The sequence below is a fragment of the Oncorhynchus nerka genome, linkage group LG11, assembly GCF_034236695.1.
Source record: "Oncorhynchus nerka isolate Pitt River linkage group LG11, Oner_Uvic_2.0, whole genome shotgun sequence".
In the NCBI taxonomy this organism is placed as follows: domain Eukaryota; kingdom Metazoa; phylum Chordata; class Actinopteri; order Salmoniformes; family Salmonidae; genus Oncorhynchus; species Oncorhynchus nerka.
In genome coordinates, this window is record NC_088406.1 from 62,109,916 (window position 1) to 62,136,681 (window position 26,766).

Genomic DNA, 26,766 nt, shown 5'->3' on the forward strand with positions numbered 1-26,766 from the left:
TTTAAATTATTTAAAAAAAAATCTCAATGTGATACACTATGAGTCTGCGCACTCTTCGTCAGATGCTTTTCGTAGTTATGAAACTTCTAAACTCAGGTTTTATAATCGAGACTCATTGGCCAATCAAGGAACTGTGATTCTGGTCACGTGGTCGCATTTTTACGTAACAAACGGGTGTACACCTGTATGTTGCCAAGTCTCTACTGGCACATAAACTAGAAACACATTGTAGGCTACAGCTATGGCTAAACACAGTTTTTAAATACATTTATAATAACCGGCATACATTGTATGCCGATCATCTAGCCTACAATGTCGGTCCAACACCCCGACAGAGAGGACGACGTCGAAGGAAGAAGAGGATTCTTCATCGAACCAGAATACGACTGGGACGATGAGCAGGATAATGTAGACCACCACACACTTATTTTACAAAAAGCTGATGCACTGGCATCAGAAAACCGTCTCAAAGAAGCCATCGATGTTTACTCGATGGCCTTGAGATATGGTTCTGCAGGGCCGGAGCAGATGAGCACTTTAGTGGATTGTATTCTGCGCAACTTCAAGAGAAAGCTGGGAAAGGATGAGGCGCCTTCGGAACGAAAGCTACATATTTTGGATAACGCCGGGGAGGAGGATGTTTTTGACTGCTTGAATTGTCACAGATTTCTAGGCGAGCCCGTGACCATCGGCTGTGGACATTCGTACTGTAAAAGATGTTTACAACATCAGCTGCTCTCCAAATGCAAGCTGTGTAGCGAGGTAGGAGGCATGCCGGCGGAGCTTAAAACGAATGTGATTCTATTTGGACTTTTGGAAAAGTGGTTTCCCGAGGAGCTGAAAAGGTCTAGAGCTATTAGTGAAATTGAAGACCTGTCTCGAAGGAAACATTTCGAGGAGGCCGTATCACTAGCGACAGATATGATTGAATCTGGTGAGTGGGGGGAGGAAAGGCTTGTGGATATCACTTCCCTTCTTTGTTTTGTATGCTATGATGAGACATTTAGGAAATATGTCAAAGCATGAAAACAAAGTTATTTTAGTCATTCCCCGTTACTGTTTCTGGTATTTATTATTAAAAAGTAGGGAAGGGGAGTTCCACTGACCATTATTGTCATGTGTTTGACTAGCTTTTTTGGCAGCGTTTACAGGCAGCCCAATTCTGATTTTTTTTCACAAATATTATCTTTTGACCGATTAGATCTGAAAAATATCAGATGTGGTTGGTCAAACGTCCAAATAATTGGAAAACATGAGAATTGGGCTGCCTGCGTGAACGCAGCCTTTGTGCCACTGATGTAACCCTCGTGCCACCCTGTTACAACATTTCTTAAATTGGGCATGCGCACAAGCAGCGAGTTTCATAAGGCAGGTCGTGACACAGTGGAACGAACGTTTTGTAACTAAGTAGCGGGGGATGGGTTTGCCAAACAGTCATGTTATAACGTTTGGTCCACTCTCAAAGTCCGAAAAATACTAAATGTGCTGCCCAATCAAGGCAAGGCGGTGCAGTTCACGTGGTGGCATTTTAAACGGGTGTATACCTGTGTGTTGCCAAATCTCTACTGGTACATAAAGACACTAAAAAGTCCAAATGCAGAGAGAGTGTCAATGCAAATATTGCGAAGGCAATAAAGTGACAGCACGGAAGTCTACAGTCATTGCTGTAGGCTGTGTCTAGATTCCTTCAGTAATTAGATGAAGTTAATGACACCAGACATACAATTTAGTGATGTTTAAAAAAAAAAAAAAATACCTAAGAGATTCCTGAAAGTTGTCATTCTGTCTCCTATGGGTAATACTGAGCGATTAACCAACATTTCAGTTATTTTTCGTTAAATCTGTTAAATGATCTGAATTCCATTGTTTGTTTAAAAAAAAACTTCTGTGAGCTCAGTGTTGTTTCTTTAGAGAAATCAGATCAAGCCCAAACTGTGCGATGTAGGCCTAGTAGGGAGTTGTAGTTTACATCAGGCCAAAATTTTACATAGTTTAGTGCAGAAAACATCACAATTAACAACAAATTACCATAATCCATTGCTCGTCTACTTGTCCAGCCATTGTTTCTTCAGCTGCATTAACACAGGCAGCCCAATTCTGATATTTTCTTTCGCTAATTGTTATTTGACCAATCAGAGCAGCTCTGAAAAAGCTCTCAATGTGAAAAGATCTGATGTGATTGGTCAAAAGACCAATTAGTGGACAAAATATCAGAATTGGGCTTCCTGTGTAAACGCAGGCTTTTAGGCCTGCTATGTTAGGTTAGTGTGGGGGCAGACACAAGAGAAGACAGAAGAATGCACTATCAAGAGGGATAGAGACCAGTTGCTTCGTATCTACCTGAAAATGAAATGAAGACTTGGAATGAAGTAATAAAGTCATCAAATAAAACAAATTCAATATACACAACAACTTAAATATATTATTAAAGTAAATGTGAGTAAATGATGATTAATAGGTAATGGGCAGTCACTAACATCATGGGACTTTTCATTTTTATTCTGTGTTACAGCATTCAACCAACATAATGCATAGAGCATTTAATGTAAAAATAAATCAATAATTGAAACCAAACTGAAAAAACGTCATTATTTTGTAACAATCGAACCGAAACCGATCTCAACATCTCACCTTGTGACAGCCATAGGCCTTGTTTGATGGTTCAGCTTCTCGGAAAGCAATTTATTCCTGGAAAATAAGTCTGAAATCGATCAGGTCAACAGTTACAGATACTAACCAATGTGAAGGCCTACTCAGGAATTCTAATGGCACCTATGTACTGTAGATGCGTGTTGTTACATCGAGTAGTATGCTTTGCACAATAACATGCACAATGACATGCTAAATGTAGCCCTAGCGTGTCAAGTAAATACTTATTGAATGATAAGAGCGAGAATGTCAAGTAAATACTTATTGAATGATAAGAGCGAGAACGTTGAGAGAAAAATGTGTAACAATCTCTTGTATGGTTGTTGACCTCACAATTAGACCAAAATATTCAGAAGCTGTTCTTCAGAAGACATTTATTTGCATATATATATATATATATATATATTTTAAAAAAGTAAACGCTAAAGAGTAATAAAGTCATCCGTTCTAAGCCATGCTAAACTGGTGTATGTTTATACATTTAATAAGGGGGTGTGGAGGTATAACATAAAGATGACAGATATCTGAGTCAACCCGAAGTTGTTCATGCTGTGATGTCGTATTATAATGGAGTTCAGGATTTTCTGGAACCCGACTTGCTGTTGCTAGAAATACGAAGATTTCTGCTCATGCCAGATCCACTAGCCTACTTCCTGTCAGCTACTGCTCAGTCACTCTGTGACTCCGCTGCCGCTTGTACACAAAATAGTATAAATAAACATAGTTCTTGGACTGTAAAAAAACAACAACGACAACAAAAATCAATATATACTATTGTAAACATAAGCACAACAGAAGCTAGAGCCTGCACAGCATATCAAACAAGCAAGACACAGACAGGCAGTCTGCTGCAGACTGCAGGCTATATGGCAGCAAAACTAAAAAGATGACATCAACGCTAATTGTTTTTCCCCAATGCAATGTGTCGACTCCGTCTTGCTTGTGCTACGCTAATATCCATGACAACAGAATGTGGAAGGTTGTAATGTAGCCTTCATATATATTTTTGGAAAGTTTGTTCAAATCGCAGCTGTGCAGAAATATTAGGCAGAGACATAGCCTACATCATCATCATCATGTCGGATCAAATTGGTTGAGGGGTAGGTAAAGAGAGAACCGGGGGTAGGTAAAGAGAGAACCGGGGTAGGTAAAGAGAGAACCGGGGGTAGGTAAAGAGAGAACCGGGGGTAGGTAAAGAGAGAACCGGGGGTAGGTAAAGAGAGAACCGGGGGTAGGTAAAGAGAGAACCGGGGTAGGTAAAGAGAGAACCGGGGGTAGGTAAAGAGAGAACCGGGGGTAGGTAAAGAGAGAACCGGGGGTAGGTAAAGAGCGAACCGGGGGTAGGTAAAGAGAGAACCGGGGGGTAGGTAAAGAGAGAACCGGGGGGTAGGTAAAGAGAGAACCGGGGGGTAGGTAAAGAGAGAACCGCGAATGTGTGTGTAAAATAACACGTGCAGAACGGGATTTGCATTTTTAGATTTGAGAAATACGTTCCCAGTGGGGCGGAGTGCGAAAACTCCTTATTCTTAAGCCTCGGCCATATTATAAGGTCACCTCCAAGACCGTTGCACCTCTGTGAAGATAACTCATCAAACTGCACAGGCTCCCCTCTCTCTTGATGTTAAAACTGATCTCACTTATTCATAAATAAATATTTGAGTACTTATTGAATATAAGTGTAGCCTAAAGCTGCTTTCTTTGATTTGGGTTTAAATGAGCACAAAAAAGCATCGTTTGGTCTAGAGGTGGAACGTTGTGCCCTTGTCTTTCAACATTGTTTAATGTGGAAATGTTGGCAACTGTGAGACACGGTAGCAAATGTAAGAGCCCATAGCCAGTGTGGCATTTTGGGTTAGCGAAGGACTTCGCTGAGGTGACTTTGGTTTTGGGGCCTAGACGTGTGACACAGTTGCAGTGCCAACGCTGGTGGCACAGTCGGTCACCACCACAGAGCAGCAAGAACCAGACAAGAGGTGCCACCGCTATGACATAACTGAAGCACATAAGCTAATATGGAGTAATCCCCCTTCTAGTGAAGTGAATCACAGTCGTTATCTGTCTTTTCCCCAATACAACGGAAAACCCACCGGGGTGCATCTCAATAGTCTAAAGGGGCTTAGTTTTCTTGACCTTGTCCTTCATCTGTACTGATCTACAAAGGCATGTTAGGTTAAAGCAAACCAGACAGTGTCTCCTATCCAGGGGTCTTGCTGGACAGGAGACAGGGTGGGTGAAGGAAAGGAGACCGGGAGAGGAAGCCACTTTGAACTATGGAGATGCAAACCTTGTGCGTTTTGTAGACATGTCACCTCTAGCCACAGGCTCAGAATCACAGAGGCCCATCTTGGACCACAAACCGCAAACAAGATGCCACAATGTGTGTCTCTTTTCTTGCCAGCGACTCTTTTCTTGCCAGCGACGCACATGATTTTGAACATTCATCATAGAAGACCAAATAGGCCTAGTCTATGACCTCAGCTGAAAGCTGGGAAGCTTAACCTGGTCTACAGTGTTTTCCCTGTATTCATTTAGCCTCCATACAACAACAACAACAACAAAAATAAAACATATTTTTATTTATATATAAACAGTATATAAAAAAAAAAAATCATATTTGTTTTAGAAAACAATCTTCAGGATGTAAAAACGCTTTCAGTGTAAACTTAAATGACTAAACCCACACAAAGTATGTAGAATATATAATTGACCTACATTCTTGTTTTATAATGTATTCTTTGAGAATTAGAAATCACCAAATAAATGCTACGGCGGAAATTTCCAAAACGTTGAATTTAGAAGTATTTTTGGCATGGCTGGATTACTGACAGGCTACGTAGTGTATATGCCCAGGGGCCCTGATTGGGGGTCCCTGTTGATTTAAAAATAATACTTTTTGAGCATAAGAACATAGAAATAGCCATGGCAAAATGCTTAGAATGGCAGGAAATTAGCTTTCACACTTCAGAAGTTTCTCTCATTTATAGAATTGCAGGATGCTTCTCTCTGCCGCCAATTCCGGACTGATTTAAGACCTTCCGGACCAATTTCATGCCTTGGACCATTAACTAGGACTACTGTGTCACGGTCTTCACATGCCCCCAGTGTGCGGTCTGGAGTGGGAAGTCACGAGCTCTGCTGGTTGGCTACTGCAACCCAGTGGTGCCAAAAACCCTGGTCTGCACTAGAAAGCCTATGTAAATTAAGTTTGCTAGAACAGACTCATAAAAAAAAAAAAATTGATGCCCATTTTGGGCTCTAAAATGTGTTTATTATGATCTAGTTCGATCACCTCGGTAAACTCTTCAAAAGTTTGCTACCAATCAAGATATTTAATTCAATAGTGATTGCACCCTGATGCACGTGGTATTCACGTGGTATCCGGTATTGATGCCGACGTCATCTAGCAGCGTTGGGTTGACTCTCTCAGGTAGGATGAAAACGACTACATCGACCATCATCCTTTGCTAGTCACGGCCACTTTGACCATGATCCTAAGACATTTTTTGTTGCCATTCAGCTCCATTCAGCAATATGGGGAGCTTCAAATACATATTTCATACTTCATGCGCCATCATGAGTTTTCCGTACGAATATGTGGATGACGTACAGTTACTTTGGAAAGTATTCAGACCTCTTCACTTTTTGCACATTTTGTTACGTTACAGCCTTATTCTAAAATGGATTCAATCTACACACAATACCCCATAATCACAAAGTGAAAACATGTTTTTAGACATTTTTGCTCATTTATTGAAAATAAAAAACAGAAACACCTTATTTACATAACTATTCAGACCCTTTGCTTTGAGACTCGAAATTGAGCTCACGTGATTTGGAAAAGCACAGAACTTTCTATTAGAGGTCGACCGATTAATCGGAATGGCCGATTTCAAGTTTTCATAACAATCAGAAATCGGTATTTTTGGACACCGATTTGGCCGATAAAAAAAAAAAAAAAAAAAAACTTTATTTTTTAAACAAATTTATTTAATCTTTATTTAACTAGGCAAGTCAGTTAAGAACACATTCTTTTTTTCAACTACAGCCTAGGAACGGTGGGTTAACTGCCTTGTTCAGGGGCAGAACGACAGATTTTCACCTTGTCAGCTCGGGGAATTCAATCTTGCAACCTTACAGTTAACTAGTCTAACGCTCTAACCACCTGCCTCTCATTGCACCCCACGAGGAGACTGCCTGTTACGCGAATGCAGTAATCCAAGGTAAGTTGCTAACTAGCATTAAACTTATCCTATAAAAAACAATCAATCATAATCACTAGTTAACTACACATGGTTGATGATATTACTAGTATATCTAGCGTGTCCTGCGTTGCATATTATCGATGTGGTGCGTATCGTTGCTACAATGTGTACCTAACCATGAACATCAATGCCTTTCTTAAAATCGATACACAGAAGTATATATTTTTAAACCTGCCATATTTAGCTAAAAGAAATCCAGGTTAGCAGGCAATATTAACCAGGTGAAATTGTGTCACTTCTCTTGAGTTCATTGCACACAGAGTCAGTGTATATGCAACAGTTTGGGCCGCCTAATTTGCCAGAATTTTACGTAATTATGACATAACATTGAAGGTTGTGCAATGTAACAGGAATATTTAGACTAATGGATGCCACCCCGTAGATAAAATACGTAACGGTTCCATATTTCACTGAAAGAATAAACATCTTGTTTTCGAGATGATAGTTCCGGATTCGACCATATTAATGACCTACGGCTCGCATTTCTGTGTATTATTATGTTATAACTAAGTCTATGATTTGATAGAGCAGTCTGACTGAGCAGTGGTAGGCAGCAGCAGGCTCGTAAGCATTCATTCAAACAGCACTTTTGTGCGTTTTGCCAGCAGCTCTTCGTTGTGCGTCAAGCATTGAGCTGTTTATGACTTCAAGCCTATCAACTCCCGAGAATAGGCTTGTGTAACCGATGTGAAATGGCTAGCTAGTTAGCGGGGTGCGCGCTAATAGCGTTTCAAACGTCACTCGCTCTGAGACTTGGAGTGGTTGTTCCCCTTGCTCTGCATGGGTAACGCTGCTTCGAGGGTGGCTGTTGTCGTTGTGTTCCTTGTTCGAGCCCAGGGTGGAGCGAGCAGTGGAACGGGAGCTATACTGTTACACTGGCAATACTAAAGTGCCTATAAGAACATCCAATAGTCAAAGGTTAATGAAATACAAATGGCCTAGAGAGAAATAGTTCTATAATTTCTACAATAACTACAACCTAAAACTTCTTACCTGGGAATATTGAAGACTCATGTTAAAAGGAACCACCAACTTTCATATGTTCTCATGTTCTGAGCAAGGAACTCAAACGTTAGCTTTTTTACATGGCACGTATTGTCTCCAACACTTTGTTTTTGCATTATTTAAACCAAATTGAACATGTTTCATTATTTATTTGAGGCTAAATTGATTTTATTGATGTATGATATTAAGTTAAAATAAGTGTTCATTCAGTATTGTTGTAATTGTCATTATTACAAATATATTTTTTTTAAATGGCTGATTAATCGCTATCAGCTTTTTTTTGGTCCTCCAATAAATCGGTATCAGTATATGCGTTGAAAAATCATTATCGGTCGACCTCTACTTTCTATATAAGGTCCCACAGTTGACAGTGAATGTCAGAGCAAAAACCAAGCCATGAGGTCAAAGGAATTTTCTGTAGAGCTCCGAGACAGGATTGTGTCAAGGAACAGATCTGGGGAAGGGTACCAAAACATTTCTGCAGGATCTGAATGCTTATGTAAATGCCATATTTCCGCTTTTCATTTGATTTTATAAATGACAAAAATGTCATAACCTGTTTTTGCTTTGTCATTATTATACTTTGTGTATATTGATGATGGGGGGGAAACAAATAATCAATTTTAGAATAAGGCTGTAACGTGACAAAATGTGGAAAAATTGAAGGGGTCTGAATTCTTTCCGAATGCATTGTATGTGCTATCACTATCTACTGGTTGTAATGTCTATGTGTCTTCATGTCATGTGTTTGACATGGAATCCTCTATGCATGTAGCCTAAGCTTTCATTCCGTCATAATTTGCTATTATTTTGAATGTATGCTTTTCTCATGACACGGATGTTTCGCCCTAGAGTTATGGTCATCTTCGGTGACAGATCAAAAAATATTTAGAAATTGGGCTTTGTCTGAAATGTAAAACTTTTCTATTTTTTTTTTCATCAAATAATTTGTCTCTGCTCTCCTCCTCTTTCCTTCCCTCCTTTTTTCCCAGATCCTGGGGATGAGGCAGTGCGGTGGTCACGGGTCAAGGCCTACACCGGGCTCCAGCAGTACCGATTGGCCCTGGAGGACGCTGAACTCTGTCTTAGCTCTGCCCACTCTGCAGAGGTAGGTTATTGGATCAATGGGGCAAACTGTGTGTTGAGTTCAGTAGGCACAAGTGTAGAAAAAAAATATATTTCGGAAATTAAAACAAATGTTATCGGAGGTTTTAAGTTCATTCACTTGTCTGCTCCCCAGCACTATCATTATCCTTAGTACTTACCAGGCACCCTGTGGCACTTTTAAACAGGAAACTAGAAGCCTATAGCTCCGGTTATATCCTCCATGCTTTTTACACCGTGTGATGCGTCATGGAGGGAAAGTGGAGGCTGATTAGTGGCTCAGTCAGGTCTAAATGTGTTAGCAGAGCCATCCTGAATACGAACCGGTAGGATATATTTTAGGATGTCTTATCGCTATAAACAGCATGGTTCACTATGTCCTCTAATTCAATTTTTAAGTCTTGATAAATTATATAATATTACTGTTTAACCTTCCATACCTTTGGCATTTTTTTCTGTTATCAAATGTTGATTTGTTTTTCCTTTACGTAATTTTTTTTGATGGAGGGTTCAGAGCCTCTCATTTGGGAGTTGTGCGTTTGTTTGTTACACATTTGGTCACACTTTCTTTTCACTTTTCACTGTACCTAGAGCTATTTTAATGGTCCAATGCAGATGTTTTTATTTTAATACCAAATAATTTCTGGGTTAAAAAATTAAGAGCATTACTGTCACTGTTTTCAATTAAAATGGGCAAAAATAATCAAAAATAGTTTCTTAGCAGCAATTTCACAAGTGAGAATTTTGCTAAGACTGTCTGGGAGTGGTCTGAGTGGGGAGGGGAAAATCTGATAACTAGCTGTTATTTGCAGAGAGGTTTTGAACTCTCCTTTCTTATAGTTCTATTAACTAATTTACAACCTGGTGATGTCACCAGGCAGGCCAAAACTCCATTCCACCAATGCTGAAATTTCAGGTGGTCTTTTCAAACCGCTCTTACTCTCAAAGGGCAATATCATAATTTTCATAATTTGACAGTATTATTCCAACCTCATAGTGTGGAAATATACAGTGGGGTCTGAAATTGACACCCTTGAAAAAGATGAGCAATAATGACTGTATAAAATAAATAATAAAAATACTTAGCTATATTGTGTGCTCAAAGAAATTGGGAAATTATAATATTTTATACTAATACAATTGCTCAGAGAAAGAGATTTTGTTTAACAATATTTTTTTCTCACAAATGGTAACGGTCAAATAATCTTTAGACCGTTACCATAAATACTCTTATAAATAAAGTAGTCAAAAGTTTAGTATTTTATCCCATATTCCTAGCATGAAATGACTACATCAAGCTTGTGACTCTACAAACTCTACAAAATGTATTTGCAGTTCATTTTGGTTGTGTTTCAGATTATTTTGTGCCCATTAGAAATGAATGGTAAATAATGTATTGTGTCATTTTGGAAGGACTTTTATTGTAAATAAAGATATTATATGTTTATGAACACTTCCACATATTCTAAGTCAGAACCGTCCAGAGTAGTGATGCTGGACGGGCGGGCAGGTGTGGGCAGTGATCAGTTGAAGAGCATGCATTTAGTTTTACTTGCATTTAAGAGCAGTTGGAGGCCACAGAAGGAGAGTTGTATGGCATTGAAGCTCGTCTGGAGGTTAGTTAACACAGTGTCCAAAGAAGGGCCAGAAGTATACAGAATGGTGTCGTCTGCGTAGAGGTGGATTAGAGAATCACCAGCAGAAAGAGTGACATCATTGATGTATACAGACAAAAGAGTCGGCCCGAGAATTGAACCCTGTGGCACCCCCATAGAGACTGCCAGAGGTCCGGACAACAGGCCCTCTGATTTGACACACTGAACTCTATCTGAGAAGTAGTTGGTGAACCAGGCAAGGCAGTCATTTGAGAAGCCACGGCTATTGAGTCTGCCGACAAGGATGCAGTGATTGACAGAGTCAAAAGCCTTGGCCAGGTCAATGAACAAGGCTGCACAGTACTGTCCTCTATCGATGGCGGTTATGATATAGTTTAGGACCTTGAGCGTGGCTGAGGTGCACGCATGACCAGCTCGGAAACCAGATTGCATAGTGGAGAAGGTATGGTGGGATTCGAAATGGTCGGAGATCTGTTTGTTAACTTGGCTTTCGAAAACTTTGGAAAGGCAGGGTAGGATAGATATAGTTCTGTAACAGTTTGGGTCTAGAGTGTCTCCCCCTTTGAAGAGGGGGATGACCGTGGCTGCTTTCCAATCTTTAGGGATCTCAGAAAATGTGAAAGAATGGTTGAACAGGCTAGTAATAGGGGTTGCAACAATTGTGGCGGATAATTTTAGAAAGAAAGGTTCCAGATTGTCTAGCCCAGCTGATTTGTAGGGGTCCAGATTTTGCAGCTCTTTCAGAACATCAGCTATCTGGATTTGAGTGAAGGAGAAATGGGGGAGGCTTTGGCAAGTTGCTGTTGGGGGTGCAGAGCTGTTGACCGGGGTAGGGGTAGCCAGGTGGAAAGCATGGACATTCATAGAAGAATGGTTATTGAAATGATGAGTGAGAAAGTTGCAGAGGGTCAAAGATCATACCCCCAAGACATGCTAAGCCCCGCGGTTATTCTTAATAGTGAGAGGTTAGTTGAAGAAGTGGAAATATATAGTTGGGGATAAACATAAAGGCCCAAGCTAGGAGCTACATAGGGTACAGTTTTTGTTTCAATTTGTATTTCCCATAACTGCTGATTTAGTTGGTAATGTGTAGTTTAGCAAACTAGGCTACTCAGCACGAGTCATGCCTCTCTTAGAGAGAAGACAAACTGGTTCAGTACCCCAAGGGGTTAGGAATTTTTGCATTGTATGTTAATCCTATTCAGTGAAGCCTGGCAACTGAATTGATGTTGAGTGATCAAGGTGTTGTTGGCTCTTGTTGTCAGGCTACCTGCATTGTGTTCTAACTAGGGACCCTTCTCCTGATGAACGCTTCCTGTTGAACGAGGGAGAGCTTGGTTTGTTGTTTTGAAAAGATTGTTGTTTTTAAAGTGTATTGGAAAGTTTCTTAGTAGCTAACTAACTTTTTACTTTGGATCCCGCGACGCATTTGGCATCAGTTGATGGGACTGCTACTCTCTGTCCAGTGATCCTGCCGACCAGTGATCCTGCCAAGGCCGAGTCTGAGGAGCTATTTGGCGTAGCTGCCTTTCAAGCTAGTGGGGTTTCTTGAGGGCTTGAACACAGCCCGTGTCTCAGTTTGCCATTGTGCCTGGGACCTCGGATTGTCCCGGGTTTGTGGCTGTCGAGATCCCTGATGCTTGTTGTGTTCAATCCTCCCTGTGACCTGCCCTGTCTGGAACTGTGAGGATTAGCAGCGTAATCTACGCTGTTAGCTACCATGACAAAGACCAAAGCCAGCGGGATACCGTTGAGGACAGTGGTGTCTCTCTATCACAGGTGAAGGGTCTTTTAAACAAACAAAAATGGTTCTGCAAGCAGTTACAGCAACAAAAAAATAGCTTCAAGTGTTTTGTCTAAATACTGGTCGATTCAACGAATAAAATAATGGACGACCTGACCAGAGAGGTCCAGGACCTGAAGAACAGTTTGCAGTTCTCCCAGGGTCAGCTCGATGAGGTGAAACAGGAGAACGGCAAGATGACGGCAATCTGTAAGTCATTGAGAGAGGACATCAGTTCTGTGTGTGAATCCACGATAACAATGACAGAGAAATCTCTGAGGGATAATCTCGAGGGACAATAAAGGTGGAACAACATAGTTGTGGACGGAATTGAAGAATCCCCACATGAGACCTGGATGGAATCTGAAGACAAAGTGAGGGAAATGATCTCTGAGAAATTGAAGATGGCCCACCGGAAGATTGAGGTGGAGCACCCCCACAGGACTGGAAAACCCACCACCGGCCCTGGTGACAAGCCCAGGCCGATGGTGGTCAAATTCCTGAGGTTCAAGGACAAGGTAGCTGTTCTGGGAAGAGCCAACAACTTGAGAGGAATGTATATCTTCCTCAATGAGGACTATCCTGAAGCTGTTCTCCAGAAAAGGAATGAACTTATCCCAGCCATGAAAGCTGCCAGCGCACGTGAGGACATTGCTTACATCTGCTATGACAGGCTCATTGTCCACCCTCCCTCCCAGAAGCCTGGAAGGCATGAGAGAGCCAAGCCTATGGGTTTGCAGCTTCAAACCCTCAGCACACACACACACCAATTGATTAATGGAGTGCTGAATGTATATATTTATTCTCTTGATTTGTTTGCTCTCTTCCATATTATGTCTATCTCTGATAAGCTATCCAGGAAAGGGATGACAATAGCCCATATTAATATATGTAGCCTTAGAAATAAGGTTCATGAAATCAATAACTTGCTAACATCAGACAGCATTCCTATATTAGCCATTTCTGAGACTCGCGTAGATACTTCATTTGATGATACAGCAGTAGCAATACAAGGATATAACATCTATAGAAGAGACATTTATGGGGGAGGTTTTTCTCTATATATTCAGATCCATATCCCTGTAATGCTTTGAGAAGATCTTATGTCAAGTGTTATTGAAGTGTTGTGGTTGCAGGTTCACTTGGCACATCAAAAACCTTTTGTTGCTGTAGGCCACCAAGTTCTAACAGTCAGTATCTAAATAATATGTGTGAAATGCTTGATAGTGTATGTGATGTAAACCGAGAGGTCTACTTTCTTGGGGACCTGAATATTGACTGGTTTTCATCAAGCTGTCCGCTCAAGAGGAAGCTTCTCACTGTAACCAGTGCCTGTAATCTGGTTCAGGTTGTTAATCAACCTACCAGGGTGTTTACAAACACTACAGGGACAAGATCATCCACATGTATCGATCACATTTTTACTAATACTGTAGAACTTTGCTCTAAAGCTGTATCCGTACCCATTGGATGCAGTGATCACAATATAGTAGCTATATGCAGGAAGGCCAAAGTTCCAAAAGCTGGGCCTAAAATCGTGTATAAAGAGATCATACAAAAGGTTTTGCTGTGACTCTTATGTGGATGATGTTAAAAATATTTGTAGGTCTGATGTGATTAATAAGGAGCATCCAGACACGGCACTTGATGGATTTATGAAATTGCTTCTTCCAATTATTGATAAACGTGCACCTGTTAAAAAACTGACTGTTAGAACTGTTAAGGCTCCATGGATTGATGAGGAATGGAAAATCTGTAATGGTTGAAAGAGATGGGGCAATAGGAGTGGCTAATAAGTCTGGCCAAACATCTGACTTACTGCAAATTGATAAATTATGTGACTAAACTCAACAAAAACAAGAAACGGTTATGAAGCCAAGATCAATGATATAAAGAATGATGGAAAAAAAACTTTGGAGTACTTTAAATGAAATTATGGGCAGAAAGGCAAATTCAACTCCATCTTTTATTGAATCAGATGGCTTATTCATCACAAAACCATTTGATGTTGCCAATTATTTTAATAATTACTTCATTGGTAAGGTGGGCACACTTAGGCAGGAAATGCAAACAATGAACAGTGAGCCACCGTATTCATGCATAAAAAAACAAATAATGAAAGAAAAGCATTGTAAGTTCGAATTTTGTAAAGTTAGTGTGGGTGAGGTGGGAAAATGATTGTTATTGATCATTAATGATCAACCTCCTGCCATTGACAACTTAGATGGAATGCTACTGAGGATGGTAGCTGACTCTATAGCCACTCCTGTCTGTCATATCTTTAATATGAGCCTAGAGGAAAATATTTGTCTTCAGGCCTGGAGTAATTCTCCTACTCAAGCGGCCTTTACTGGTTCTATGCTGTCAGCTTTTTACTTATTAATTAATTGAATTTATTGATTTAACCTTTATTAAACTAGGCAAGTCAGTTAAGAACAAATTCTTATTTACAATGATGGCCTACCAAAAGGCCTCCTGCGGGGATGGGGGCTGGGATTTAAAAAAAATAATTTAAAAAAATATAGGACAAAACACATATCATGAAAAGAGAGACAACACTACATAAAGAGAGACCTAAGACGACAACATAGCATGGCAGCAACACAACATGACAACAACATGGTAGCAACATGACAGCAGCACAACATGGTAGCTACACAACTCTTAGCATAACATGGCAGCAGCACAACGCTTAGAAATCTGTTGGGGAAAAATTACCAAATGTTTTTTTTAAATTAACAACAGACTTTCAGCATGCTTATAGAGAAGGGTACTCAACATGTACTGCACTGACACAATTGACTGATGACTGGTTGAAAGAAATTGATAATAAGAAGATTGTGGGAGCTGTACTGTTAAATTTCAGTGCGGCTTTTGATATTATTGACCAAACTGATGCGTTATGGCTTTTCAACCTCCCATATCATGGATTCAGAGCTATCTATCTATAGAACTCAAAGGGTTTTCTTTAATGGAAGCTTCTCTAATGTCAAATATGTGAAGTGTGGTGTACCTTAGGGCAGCTCTCTAGGCCCTCTACTCTTTTCTATTTTTACCAATGACCTGCCACTGGCATTAAACAAAGCCTGTGTGTCCATGTATGCTGATGATTCCACCATATACACAACAGCAATCACCGCTAACGAAGTCACTGAAACCCCTAACAAAGAGTTGCAGTCTGTTTTGGAATGGGTGGCCAGTAATAAACTGGACCTGAACATCTCTAAAAGTAAGAGCATTGTATTCGGTACAAATCATTCCCTAAGGTCTAGACCTCAGCTGAATCTGGTAATGAATGGTGTGGCTGTTGAACGAGTTGAGGAGACTAAGTTACTTGGTGTTACCTTAGATTGTAAACTGTCATGGTCAAAGCATATAGATTTAATGGTTGTAAAGATGGGGAAAGGTCTGTCTGTAATAAAGAGATGCTCTGCTTTTTTGACACCACATTTCAAAAAAGCAAGTCCTTCAGGCTCTAGTTTTATCTTATCTTGATCATTGTCTTCGTGTGGTCGAGTGCTGCAAGGAAAGACCTAGTTAAGCTGCAGCTGGCCCAGAACAGAACGGCACGTCTGGCTCTTCATTGTCATCAGAGGGCTGTTATAAGTACTATGCACACCAGTCTCTCTTGGCTAAGAGTTGAGGAGAGACTGACTGCATCACTTCTTCTTTTTATAAGAAAAATTAATGTGTTGAAAATCCCAAATTGTTTGCACAGTCAAATTACACACAGCGCGGACACACACACTTACCCCACCAGACATGCAACCAGAACCAATTCAAGAAAGCGTACACGATTATATTGAACCCCATTATTGCATGGAACTCCGTTCCATCTCATAATGCTCAAATTAACAGCAAACCTGGTTTTTAAAAAACAGATAAAGCAACACCTCACGGCACAAAGCCTCTCCCCGATTTGACCTGGATAGTTTGTGTGTGTGTATTGATATTGTGCCTTTTTATTTTTTTTTTTTAATTGACGTAGTTCTGTCCTTAAGCTGTTCTTGTCTATAATGTTCTGTATTATGTCATGTTTAGTGTTTTGTGTGGACCCAAGGAAGAGTAGCTGCTGCTTTTGCAACAGCTAATTGGGATTCTAGTAAAATAACAAATTCTCTCTCTCGTCTCTCGTCTCGTCTCTCTCTCTCTCTCGTCTCTCTTTCGTCTCTCTCGTCTCTCTCTCTCTCGTCTCTCTCTCGTCTCTCTCTCGTCTCTCTCTCTCTCGTCTCTCTCTCGTCTCTCTCTCGTCTCTCTCTCGTCTCTCTCTCGTCTCTCTCTCTCTCTCGTCTCTCTCTGTCTCTCTCTCTCTCGTCTCTCTCTTGTCTCTCTCTCTCGTCTCTCTCTCGTCTCTCTCTCTCGTCTCTCTCTCGTCTCTCTCTTGTCTCTCTCTCTCGTCTCTCTCTCGTCTCTCTCTCTCTCTCGTCTCTCTCTCTCTCGTCTCTCTCTCTCGTCTCTCTCTCTCTCTCTCTCGTCTCTCTCTCTCTCGTCTCTCTCTCGTCTCTCTCTCTCTCTCGTCTCTCTCTCTCTCTGTCTCTCTCTCTCTCTCTCTCTCTCTCTCTAGCGGTTCACCCTCTGGCTGTCGTTCAATTACAGTATTGTCCAGTTGAAATGCAGCGACATCTCCCAGAGTCTCCACTTTGATGTCTTACACTCATTATAACCCCGTCCCTCTCTCTCTCTCTCTCCCAGGGTTTCTACTGGAAGGCCAAGGTCCTCCAGGACATGGGCCAGGTGGACGACTCGCTGCAGGTTTTCCTCCACTGTCTGGCCCTGGACGAGGACTTCACCCTGGCAAAACGAGAGGTGGAAATGGTGAGAGAAGGAGTTGGGAGGGAGAGTGATGTTGTTGTTGAACTAATTTTCTTTGGCAATGATGGTTAAGTCCCCTTACTCTTCCTGGAAGCTTTGGGACTTGCCATGAGTGAAAGGAGATATTGTATCTTCTCAATGTTTGAAGTTTAGACCCCTTAGCGCCATAGTTCGTTTCATAAGAAGCCATTTGCTCTCTGAGTACCCCCTTTTGTCTTACTTAAGCCATGCGTTTCCCGGGTACAGCTTTGCTTACCATCCATGAAAAGGAACACTGTGTGCCTTCCTTTGCTGATGGCCTTGCATCGGCTAGCGAGGTGATTACCCGTAGCATGGGCCTAATGGAATCAAGCCCTTAGGCGATTGCGTGAGAGATGGAACATATCGGGCTGACAGCGGCCTTAATAACAAAATCACGTTATTTATAGAGAAGCGTCTGTTTTTGCGGGTGACGGAAAATGTAGTGACTATGATGCACTGTGAGTTTTGCTTCCATGATGACTTAGTTAAGGTTCAGAGGGCAGTAAAGCGTGTTTCTTGTTTTTTGTGGACACCCTGTTGAAAAGGAGTCGGAATGGGCATAGTTAGGCCTATCCGTCGCTTTGCTTCTCTTTTTGGTTACACTTTATTCTCCTATTACCACTTGTATCTGTTTGGTATGTGCTATAAAAGTACTTGGTAACAGTTGGGACTTTACGTAATTTGTTACAATTGAAGCGCCATGACGAAGAAGTGAAGTCTTGGGTAGTAATTAATGATAATATATTCACTAATTAACGTGGTGTCTCAGTTAAAATAAAGCGTTACCACATCACCACATCCCGACTTAGACTCCCGTGTTTTTGAAGCTGTGTTTTTCATGCAATTTCTGTAATCAACTGACACAAGTTTACTTTCAAGTGAGTCGGCCCTCCTGTAATGACATAAACCGCCATCTTCATCCCAAATGACACCCTATTCCCTATACAGGACGTTACCTTTGACCAGAGGCCTACGTCGTGCGCTATGTAGGGAATAGGGTGTAACTTGGGACTGGAGATGAAGTGCTGTTACGTAAGTCCGAGACACTGTGGACCGTTGTCCGATCTCAATCGCTGACGGGGGTTTCCGATGTGGGGGGGGCCCTGGTGGAGTGTCAGGGGGGGGGACCCTGGTGGAGTGAGAAAGTAGGCCTGTGTAACTTTGATCGTGTTGTTGACGTGCGGATTTGCGTCCTTGTTGTTTCCCTCTTTAGGAAGAGCTTTGTCTGGCTGAGTTGTTGAATGCAAATGGCTTCTCTTTCCCCTCAAGATTGTCTGAAACCTGCTCTCACGGTGTGATTGAAAAGAGCTATGTGGGATTGTCTGTGTGGTGTTTGTGCCTGTGTGCCTAAGCAAAAGGTGTGTTTGTGTTTTCTTTAACTCCTCTAATACGGGGAGTAGCCTTTCTCATGAGGTGCTAAAAAAATGGGGCTTAATACATCTCCTTTTTAAATGCTGATGTAAACACAAATTCCCCATCTTGTGATCCTGGATGGGCCCCAGGTTAGCAGATATAAAAGTTGGCCGTTTTGTGTGTCTGGGAGTAACGGGGGAATGGATGAGGATTAGATAGATTTTAAAGCGATTGGAACGGGGCCCGGGGGTTCGTCAGCATCTAATAACATGTAATGGACTGAGAGAGTGAAAGAACACAGGTGGAACACAGAAGAGGAGGAGAATAACATTGAGATATATATATATATAGGACGAGAAGGATTGGGTGGAGGTAGAGTGACAGAGTGCAGATTTAACCTTTTTTTGTTTGTTTTTGATGTCAATCATGTTATTGTGAAGCCAAAGGCAAATTTCCACATTGTCTGGACAAGTAGTTTTTTTCTTTCTACTACGTCTAAACCCACGTTGGTGCCAGTGGTCACTCCCAGTCTTGGCCAGCCACTTTACTGCATTGCGGGCTAGTCGGGGGGACACATGCTTGGCATAGCCTAGCCTAGCCCCCCCTTGGCTTCAAGACCTTAAACTTAGCCTCTAACTACATCTCTGTCTGACTGGAGAGGGCATTCCTAGATAGAGAATGACCCTTGCCTCACGTCTTGTGTCCCCCTGCTCTGTACTGTGTAGTGTCCGTGTGAATCTGTCAGGATGTTGTGTTACTTTGTTATATTATTATTGTATTATTACCTTCTTCTTGAACTTGGCTTCTAATCCACTATTTTTGGGGGATTTTCTTTATACGCTGTTCATGTGAATCGTGTTAAAAGCTCCTTGTGATCTAGGCTCCGATTCCTCCATATTTGTCCGATTTCTCTATCCAGTTGCACTGCTCCGATGGCTAACGCAATGTGTACCGCAGATACTGTGCGACCTGCTGTCTCCGGCCGGCGAGAAAGTGAAGGTGGGCCTGAGGGAGACGGCGCAGAGCACATCGCCTCGCCTGCGTAGTAAAACTGTGGTGGCAGACGCCCAGGCCAGAGCCCAACAGCATCAGGCCAAAGCCGAACACCCTGCCCTGCACCAAGTCCAGGCTCGCACTTCCTTGGCAGACCCCAGCCCCGCCGCACAACACGAGGTACGCTAACTGGCATGCTTGATACAGCCCTGAATCACTAGGGCAGTCTTAAAATTTTCCAAAGTCAATTATGTTTTGATATTTGTTGATTTGGTGTTTTGTTCATTTTAAAATGCATCAACAATGTCGAACACTCCTTTTAACTTTTTTAATTCTCTCTCTCTCTTTCTTTCTCACACTTCTCTTCCCACCTCCTCTCTTTCCGTCCAGAAGCCGGGTCGCTCTGGGAGCCTGGAGCGTTCGAGCCTCGGCCGCGGTCACTCGATGCGAGCCCACGGGCCGGGCCTGGGTCTGGGCAGCTTGGATGAGGGTCTGAAACGTGTCTGCTCCGCACCCCAGCTGGGGGACCAGGAGAAAGGCGTGCTGCTGAAGAGGAAGCTGTCGGCCTCCGAGGGCGGACCCCACGTCGTCTACAGCCACGGGAGCAAGCACAAGAAACAAGGAGGTGGGAATCAAGACCGCTGCTAGTATGTCGTAATTAGAAAGGGAATAGTTAAGCTCAGGGATATTCAACCGCGGGCAGTTTTTTCCTTTAGCAGATGGTCTGGGGAACGGAACATAATTACTAATAATTTGTAGACTGCATATTGACCTCAAGAAGCCCGAACAGATATAATGTCTGACTGAAACATGATCATTTCAAACCTTGCTTCCATTTGTATATGATCAGATAACTTTGGGGGGGCGAAATAAAACCACCCACGGGCCAAATTCAGCCTGCTGGCCGCCTGTTGGGGAACCCTGGTTTAGCTTGAGTGCTGGCTCTTTACAATGTTTTTAAATTGGATTCTTCCTGGGTTATAGCAACTAAAATATGCACGCCGTGTATATCAGTGGCATGGCCGAAACCGCCACAGTGTCAATTAGCAGCGGTCCCATTAGCCACTGCCAGGTACCTTTGCTGTGTCTGTGTTTGCATGCGTACTTTGGGTGTGTGAAGTGCTTGACGTTCTCCTGCTGTTTCCTCTGTAGGGGCCTGTGGTGTTTCGAGCCAGGGAGCCTCAGCGCGCGCTCACAGAGTCGTACCCAGGGACCTACTGGACCCCAACGACCTGGAGTGTTCCCTCTGCATTAGATTGTTCTACGAACCGGTGACCACGCCGTGCGGTCACACTTTCTGTAAAAACTGCCTGGAGCGCTGTCTGGACCACACACCCCAGTGCCCCCTCTGCAAGGAGAGCCTCAAAGAGGTAAGAGGAGACCACGACCAACGACCACTCAGCGCCTGCTTTTCTTAGAACTGGAAGGGAGTCCTTAGTTTCACTAAGGTTACATCTCAAATGGCATCCTGTTCCCTATATGGGGCACTACTTTTGATTGGCCCTGGTCAAAAGTAATACATGAAATAGGGAACATGATGCCATTTGGGACAGTCCCTAAGACAATTAACTTGGGGAAGACCTCTTCTTAAAGTGCATGTCCTCAAAAAGGAAGCTTAACCTTAATCTTCTTTCCTTCCTCCTCTCTCGCTCTCTCTCTTCCCCCCAGTACCTAGCAGCCAGGAATTACACAGTCACCAGTGTGCTGGACCGAGTGATAAAGCAGTACCTGTCTGAGGAGCAGTCGGAACGGCAGAAGACTCACCTGGAGGAGACCAAAGAGCTCGCAGAGTGAGTTGTGCTCCTTACATGGAATTCTGACATAGAATTAACCTAGAATGTCCATTCTGGTAATTGTATTGCTATGGCCTCCGGCTTCTCTCTGAACCCTTTTCTCTCTTTCTCCCTGGTTGTCCTACTTTAAAAAGTAAATAAATGAATGCAGCAGAGATCATGCAAAACACACACAGCAGACGGGTTCACCTAATGTTAACACTGACTGTTAGATGGAATTCTATTTATATAGATGTTTTACTTCGTCTTTGGAATGCACGTCACCCTTGAATCACTTTGACTTGTGAGAGATGCTCGAGTGTCTCAGCATCATCAAACTCTCTCTCTCTCTCTCCCTCCGCAGCCTGACGAAGAATGTCCCCATCTTTGTGTGCACCATGGCCTACCCGACCGTGCCGTGCCCCCTGCACGTCTTCGAACCGCGCTACCGCCTCATGATCCGCCGCTGCATGGAGACCGGCACGCGGCAGTTTGGGATGTGCATCAACGACGCTCAGAAAGGGTAGGAACGGTGGCGCCCCATAGAAGCACATTGACACGTAGAAACTCACTCAAATGCGCACACACACACACCATTCTGATGCGCACTAATGCGTCACCTTCTGTCACCTCACCCTGGACAACAGTTAAAAGGCGAGAGGGATGGGGCGGGGCCTGCAGATTTATGAAAATACTAGCTAATAGGATTTTGACTGAATCAAATCCTCAAATCAAATCCAACTTTGAAGCCTCCTGATGGAAAAAGCCAATTCAAAACATTTGAATGACATTTAAGCATGTCTATATGCTAATATTTCTGTGTTTCAAGATGCCTTAGGCTACTGTACCTTCTCTCAAATGAGTTGAATGCCGACGTTTGACTTGACTATGCAACGGCCCTGTGTAAGTTCACTTAAACGAAATAGGCCATTGACAAATCACTGCAATCGACTGCTTACAATGAGCCAGTACCTTTTCACAACGCTTTGATTGGCTGTCTGATTTGACTATGCAGCGACCATGTGCAATATATTTGTGGTCCTCTTCAGCTCAGTTGGTGGAGCGTGGCGCTTGCAATGCCAGGATAGTTGGTTCGATCCCTGGGACCACCATTACGTAAAATGTATGCAGGCATGATTAAGTCGCTTTGTACAAAAGCGTGTAATTATGTGTAATTATGTATGCAACTTTATTTTCGCAATATCGATAGACCAATATAGACCATTGGCAAATCACCTCAAAATGACTATATGATTACAACAAAGTAAAGTTCCGAATATTCCCGTTTCAGATTTGTGGAGTACGGCTGCATGCTGATCATCCGGAGCGTCCACTTCCTCCCAGACGGGCGTTCCGTGGTGGACACCATCGGAGGGAAGAGGTTCCGGGTGCTGACCCGCGGGATAAAGGACGGGTACTGCATCGCCGACATCAAGTACCTGGAGGATACCAGGGTAAGAACCCATGTTCTCTGACCCCAAAATACTGGTTCGGATTTTTTTTTTTTTAATGATGGATTTTTTTTGTAAAGAAAGGATCACAAAATAATCCTCTATTATACAATAAAAAACACAAATAGAGATAAAATGATATTGAAATCCATTTTCCATAGGTGTGAATAGCTTGATAATAATTCCCACTCACAAGTTTAGCACAGCTTGAATTAGCCTAATGTTTTAATTTAAATAAATCCACTTTTCATTTCATCATTCACCCTAGAAGGCCTCCTGTAAAAACAAAATAGTATTTTAGTTTATCAGAGGCCATTTGTCCATGGATTATGGTAGTGTGGTGTGTTGGTGAATCCTACACTGCAATCTATGCTTTCAAACCTAATGTCCCTCTTGTATGGTTAAAATGAGTTGATTGATTGATTGACAGGTGAGCGACGACGAGGAGCTGACACAGCTGCAGCAGCTGCACGACGTCGTTTACGAACAAGCGCGCACCTGGTTCCAGAACCTCAAGAACCGCTTCCGCAACCAGATCCTTCAGCACTTTGGCGCCATGCCCGAGAGAGAGCCCGACATCCAGGTATGAGCTAAGACACAAACCGCATCCCATCATATAGTGTTCCCCCTCTCCTTTAGGGCTCACTATAGCAAAATGTTTTGCAACAGAGTATGAACGTGATTGTTTCTTATTGGACAAATTCAGTTAGTCCCTCCCTGTTTCAGGCTTTCTTCCATTTGGTCCTTAAATTAATTTCGACCCAGGTTTACAAAACAGGAAGTAGCTCCTCCGTTAATGCCGTGTTAGAGAATGGTGTGGAGTGTCGCTCCCATAGAAACAGAATCTCTTTCTCTGGTTTCTCCACTGATCTAGAATAGATCATTGTGGGTAATTCTTAACTAATCCTCTGGAGGAAGGTGTCAACCCCTTATCCTCTACACTTACGTCACAGACACACACAGATATACAATTGGAGGCGCAATATCCAATGGAGGCATAGCATTTGTCATGGAACATTTGGAATGGTACAGTTATATAATTGGGATAATGTGTGGCTGGACCCTGGCTATATATGGAGATACTAGGATTAATGATGAGTGTCTGGGGATGAACCATAGTTAAGAATAGATTACATTTCCTCTGCGTGTGTGTGTGTGTTTCTATTAAGAAATGGTTTGTCATACCTGTGTTATATGGTCTAATATACCACGGCTTTCAGCCAATCAGCATTCAGGGCTCGAACCACCCAGTTTATAATAAACAACATGTAACTCTGACAGAGCAACATCCGATACATGGCAGATTAGGTTGAAGCTGCTTAAGATGCAAGCTAATTCACCACATCAGTCATTTTCTGAGATTCTTGGCTCAGTTACAGAACAGCCTATTTAAGATACCGACTCTCTAAATGAGCTACTACATCTTGTAAATCTAAAGTGTCTCCATTATATCTGTCTGATGTAAGGCATGTACTGAACTGCGGCTGACTCGCTAGACTCTACTCTCAAGTTCCTTATAGATCTGAAATGATTGGATAGGAGTATCCAATATGGCAATTATTCCACCTAGTCTTTCAGATGTCACGATAGTGTTTAGATCTATGCAATCACATTTGTTTGTTCTGTGACCCCTTAAAGCCTTTTGATTTTGTTGGTGGCCCAGCAACAACAAAAAACAATCGCCAACAAGCCATTGTCTGTCCATTGTTTTGGATGAGTGATATCATGTTTCTGGTCAGTGATTTTCCTCTCCTCCTCTCTTCCAGGCGACACCCAACGGTCCGGCTTGCTGCTGGTGGCTGCTGGCCGTGCTGCCCATCGACCCTCGCTACCAGCTGTCGGTGCTTTCCATGACCACGCTGCGCGAACGCCTGGTCAAGATCCAGCACATCCTCTCCTACCTGCAGAGCATCCCCAACGAGTAGAAGAGTAGAGTGCCACCCGGCCACCGCTACTTCTTACATCCTGGTTCCAACACCGTGTACCTCCATACCACATCTAACAACACAGACTCCCACGACTCCGTACATCGGATGTCGCTACTTATTACTGCTGAGGCATCTCCCACAAGACATCCGTGAGACGTCAATGAGACATCCCACTGAGAAGACAGAGTCACACAACACTTCTACGACACCAGCAAGATCCCAGTCACATAAGCAGCTAGCTTTAGCAACACGACAGCTAGCTTTAGCAACACGACAGCTAGCTTTAGCAGCACGACAGCTATCACACACCAGCTAGGTTCATCAGCGAGAATCCACAGACGGCTGAGAAATCAGCCGAATTCTAAGAATTGGTCTTATCTCTTGTAATGACGCTTTCTCTCTCCGTCTCTCTCTCTCCACCCTCCAGGGGCGTTCTTGTCTCTGGTTTTTGGTAGGCTGAGATAGATGTCTCTCTCTTTCTCTCTCTCTGTGATGTTGGCTACTGTCAGCTTGGTTACTAGAGAGAGAAATTGGTGAAGGAGATGTCTCCTTTGTCTTGTCTACTCAAGACGACCCAAGCAGCCTCTCTATTCGGTCACTGTTGAAGGGTAGAATGGAGGGGGCGGGTGGATGTGTGTTTGTTTCTATGGGTGGACGGTGCTTCTGTGCAAATCCCAAATGCTGAAATTGAGTCTGTCGGAGGGGGGGGGGGGGGTGAATTGTAGAAGGTTGGTGGTAACATATGGAGGGAGGGGGTACTAGAATTGTTTGTGTGCTACAAAGCCCAACATGTGGGATGGTGCAGCCTTACAATTACACTGAAAACAAAAAAGTGTGAATCTGACTCTTCCAGTCATTAAGCCCCTCTGTCACTTCTCTCTGTCGACTAAACGCACAACTTCCTTCACCGCTGCCACCTGGTGGTGGTGGACCCTGGTGAAAAAGAGAGCTTCCCCCCTTTTTTTATGAATTGTCTCCCAAATTTTTTACTTTGACATAAATGTTTTGTTTTCTTCCAACACTTCAGAAAGAAAACCCTTGTGGCAGCCATTTTGTCCAGTCTGTAGTATAGCTACAGATGTTGGACTGTGGTCTCGCGACGCTCCCAAGTTCTGTTCTCTTTAACAGTTTAAAAAAATCCAGACTTCCAATATACATGAATTACTCTGAATTTTGTTTTTGTTGTCGTTTCTCAGTGGATACGAACCTCTTGAATCCCGATAGCTTAGGAAGCGTCATTGATTTTGCATTGGGGATGTTTCCCATTCCGAGTTATCGATTCTTGAGAGAAACATCAAAAGTCATCCATGTGACTCGAGTGATGTATTTCCTATCTCTCTTCTAAGCCAATCCTTTCAACTTCCTGTTTAAATTCAATGTTAACTGAAGTCATTTTTAAGGACAGATATATAAATATATATTTTGACAGTATGTTTGTATGTACAAAATCACAAAAGGGGAAAGTTGCAATATTGTGACACAGTGAAAAGGAAAAAAAAACTAAACAATGACCTGCATTCAGCACTGCAAGGGTTAAAGGTCACCCTGTTGTCAAGTAAAAAGCAGTCACCTGCCTTTTGTAAAAAATAAATAAAAAGGACTTATATAGGTGAATATATCCGGGGTGGTCGATTTCAGACTAATTTTTGCCTTATACCATTTTAGCGTTTTGCTTTGAATGGCACAATGCGACGGCTTGGTTAGCATTCATTTTGCCGTACTAGTAATTGTGATATTTGTGTTAATTATTTGTCATTTCTTTAGCCGCGTCATGGCCGAATCGTTCACAATGTGTATAATGTATGTCAATTTCGGCTTTGTTTCGTTTAAACCATTTTGTTTTTGGACAGATCATGCTTTCTCTCGAATGTTTAAATTATCAATTTTCAATAATAAATGAACTTTTTTTTCAACTCGAAGCCTCAAGTGGTATTATGTTAACGTATGGACTAAATGTAACCCATGAATGTAACGCATTGTCAATGTAACCATCCCGATCCCAGTGTTATGCATTGGG

The 26,766-nt window shown here is 42.4% G+C and overlaps 1 protein-coding gene across 2 annotated transcripts; it reads left to right on the forward strand.

Moving 5' to 3' along the window:
- The first annotated feature begins 162 nt into the window (after positions 1-162).
- Positions 163-26,662, forward strand: LOC115137284 (LON peptidase N-terminal domain and RING finger protein 1-like). 2 transcript variants are annotated; one of them, XM_029673507.2, is made up of 11 exons: positions 163-934; positions 8,909-9,024; positions 17,112-17,234; positions 19,563-19,778; positions 19,989-20,223; positions 20,751-20,968; positions 21,267-21,388; positions 21,735-21,893; positions 22,662-22,824; positions 23,252-23,404; positions 24,588-26,662. In XM_029673507.2, the coding sequence occupies exons 1-11, from the start codon at positions 313-315 to the stop codon at positions 24,744-24,746; spliced, it is 2,286 nt and encodes a 761-aa protein (XP_029529367.1). In that variant the 5' UTR covers positions 163-312; the 3' UTR covers positions 24,747-26,662. The 2 variants fall into 2 exon arrangements, with proteins under 2 accessions (XP_029529367.1, XP_029529368.1); XM_029673508.2 differs by having other exon boundaries at positions 19,992-20,223.
- The last annotated feature ends 104 nt before the right edge of the window (positions 26,663-26,766 follow it).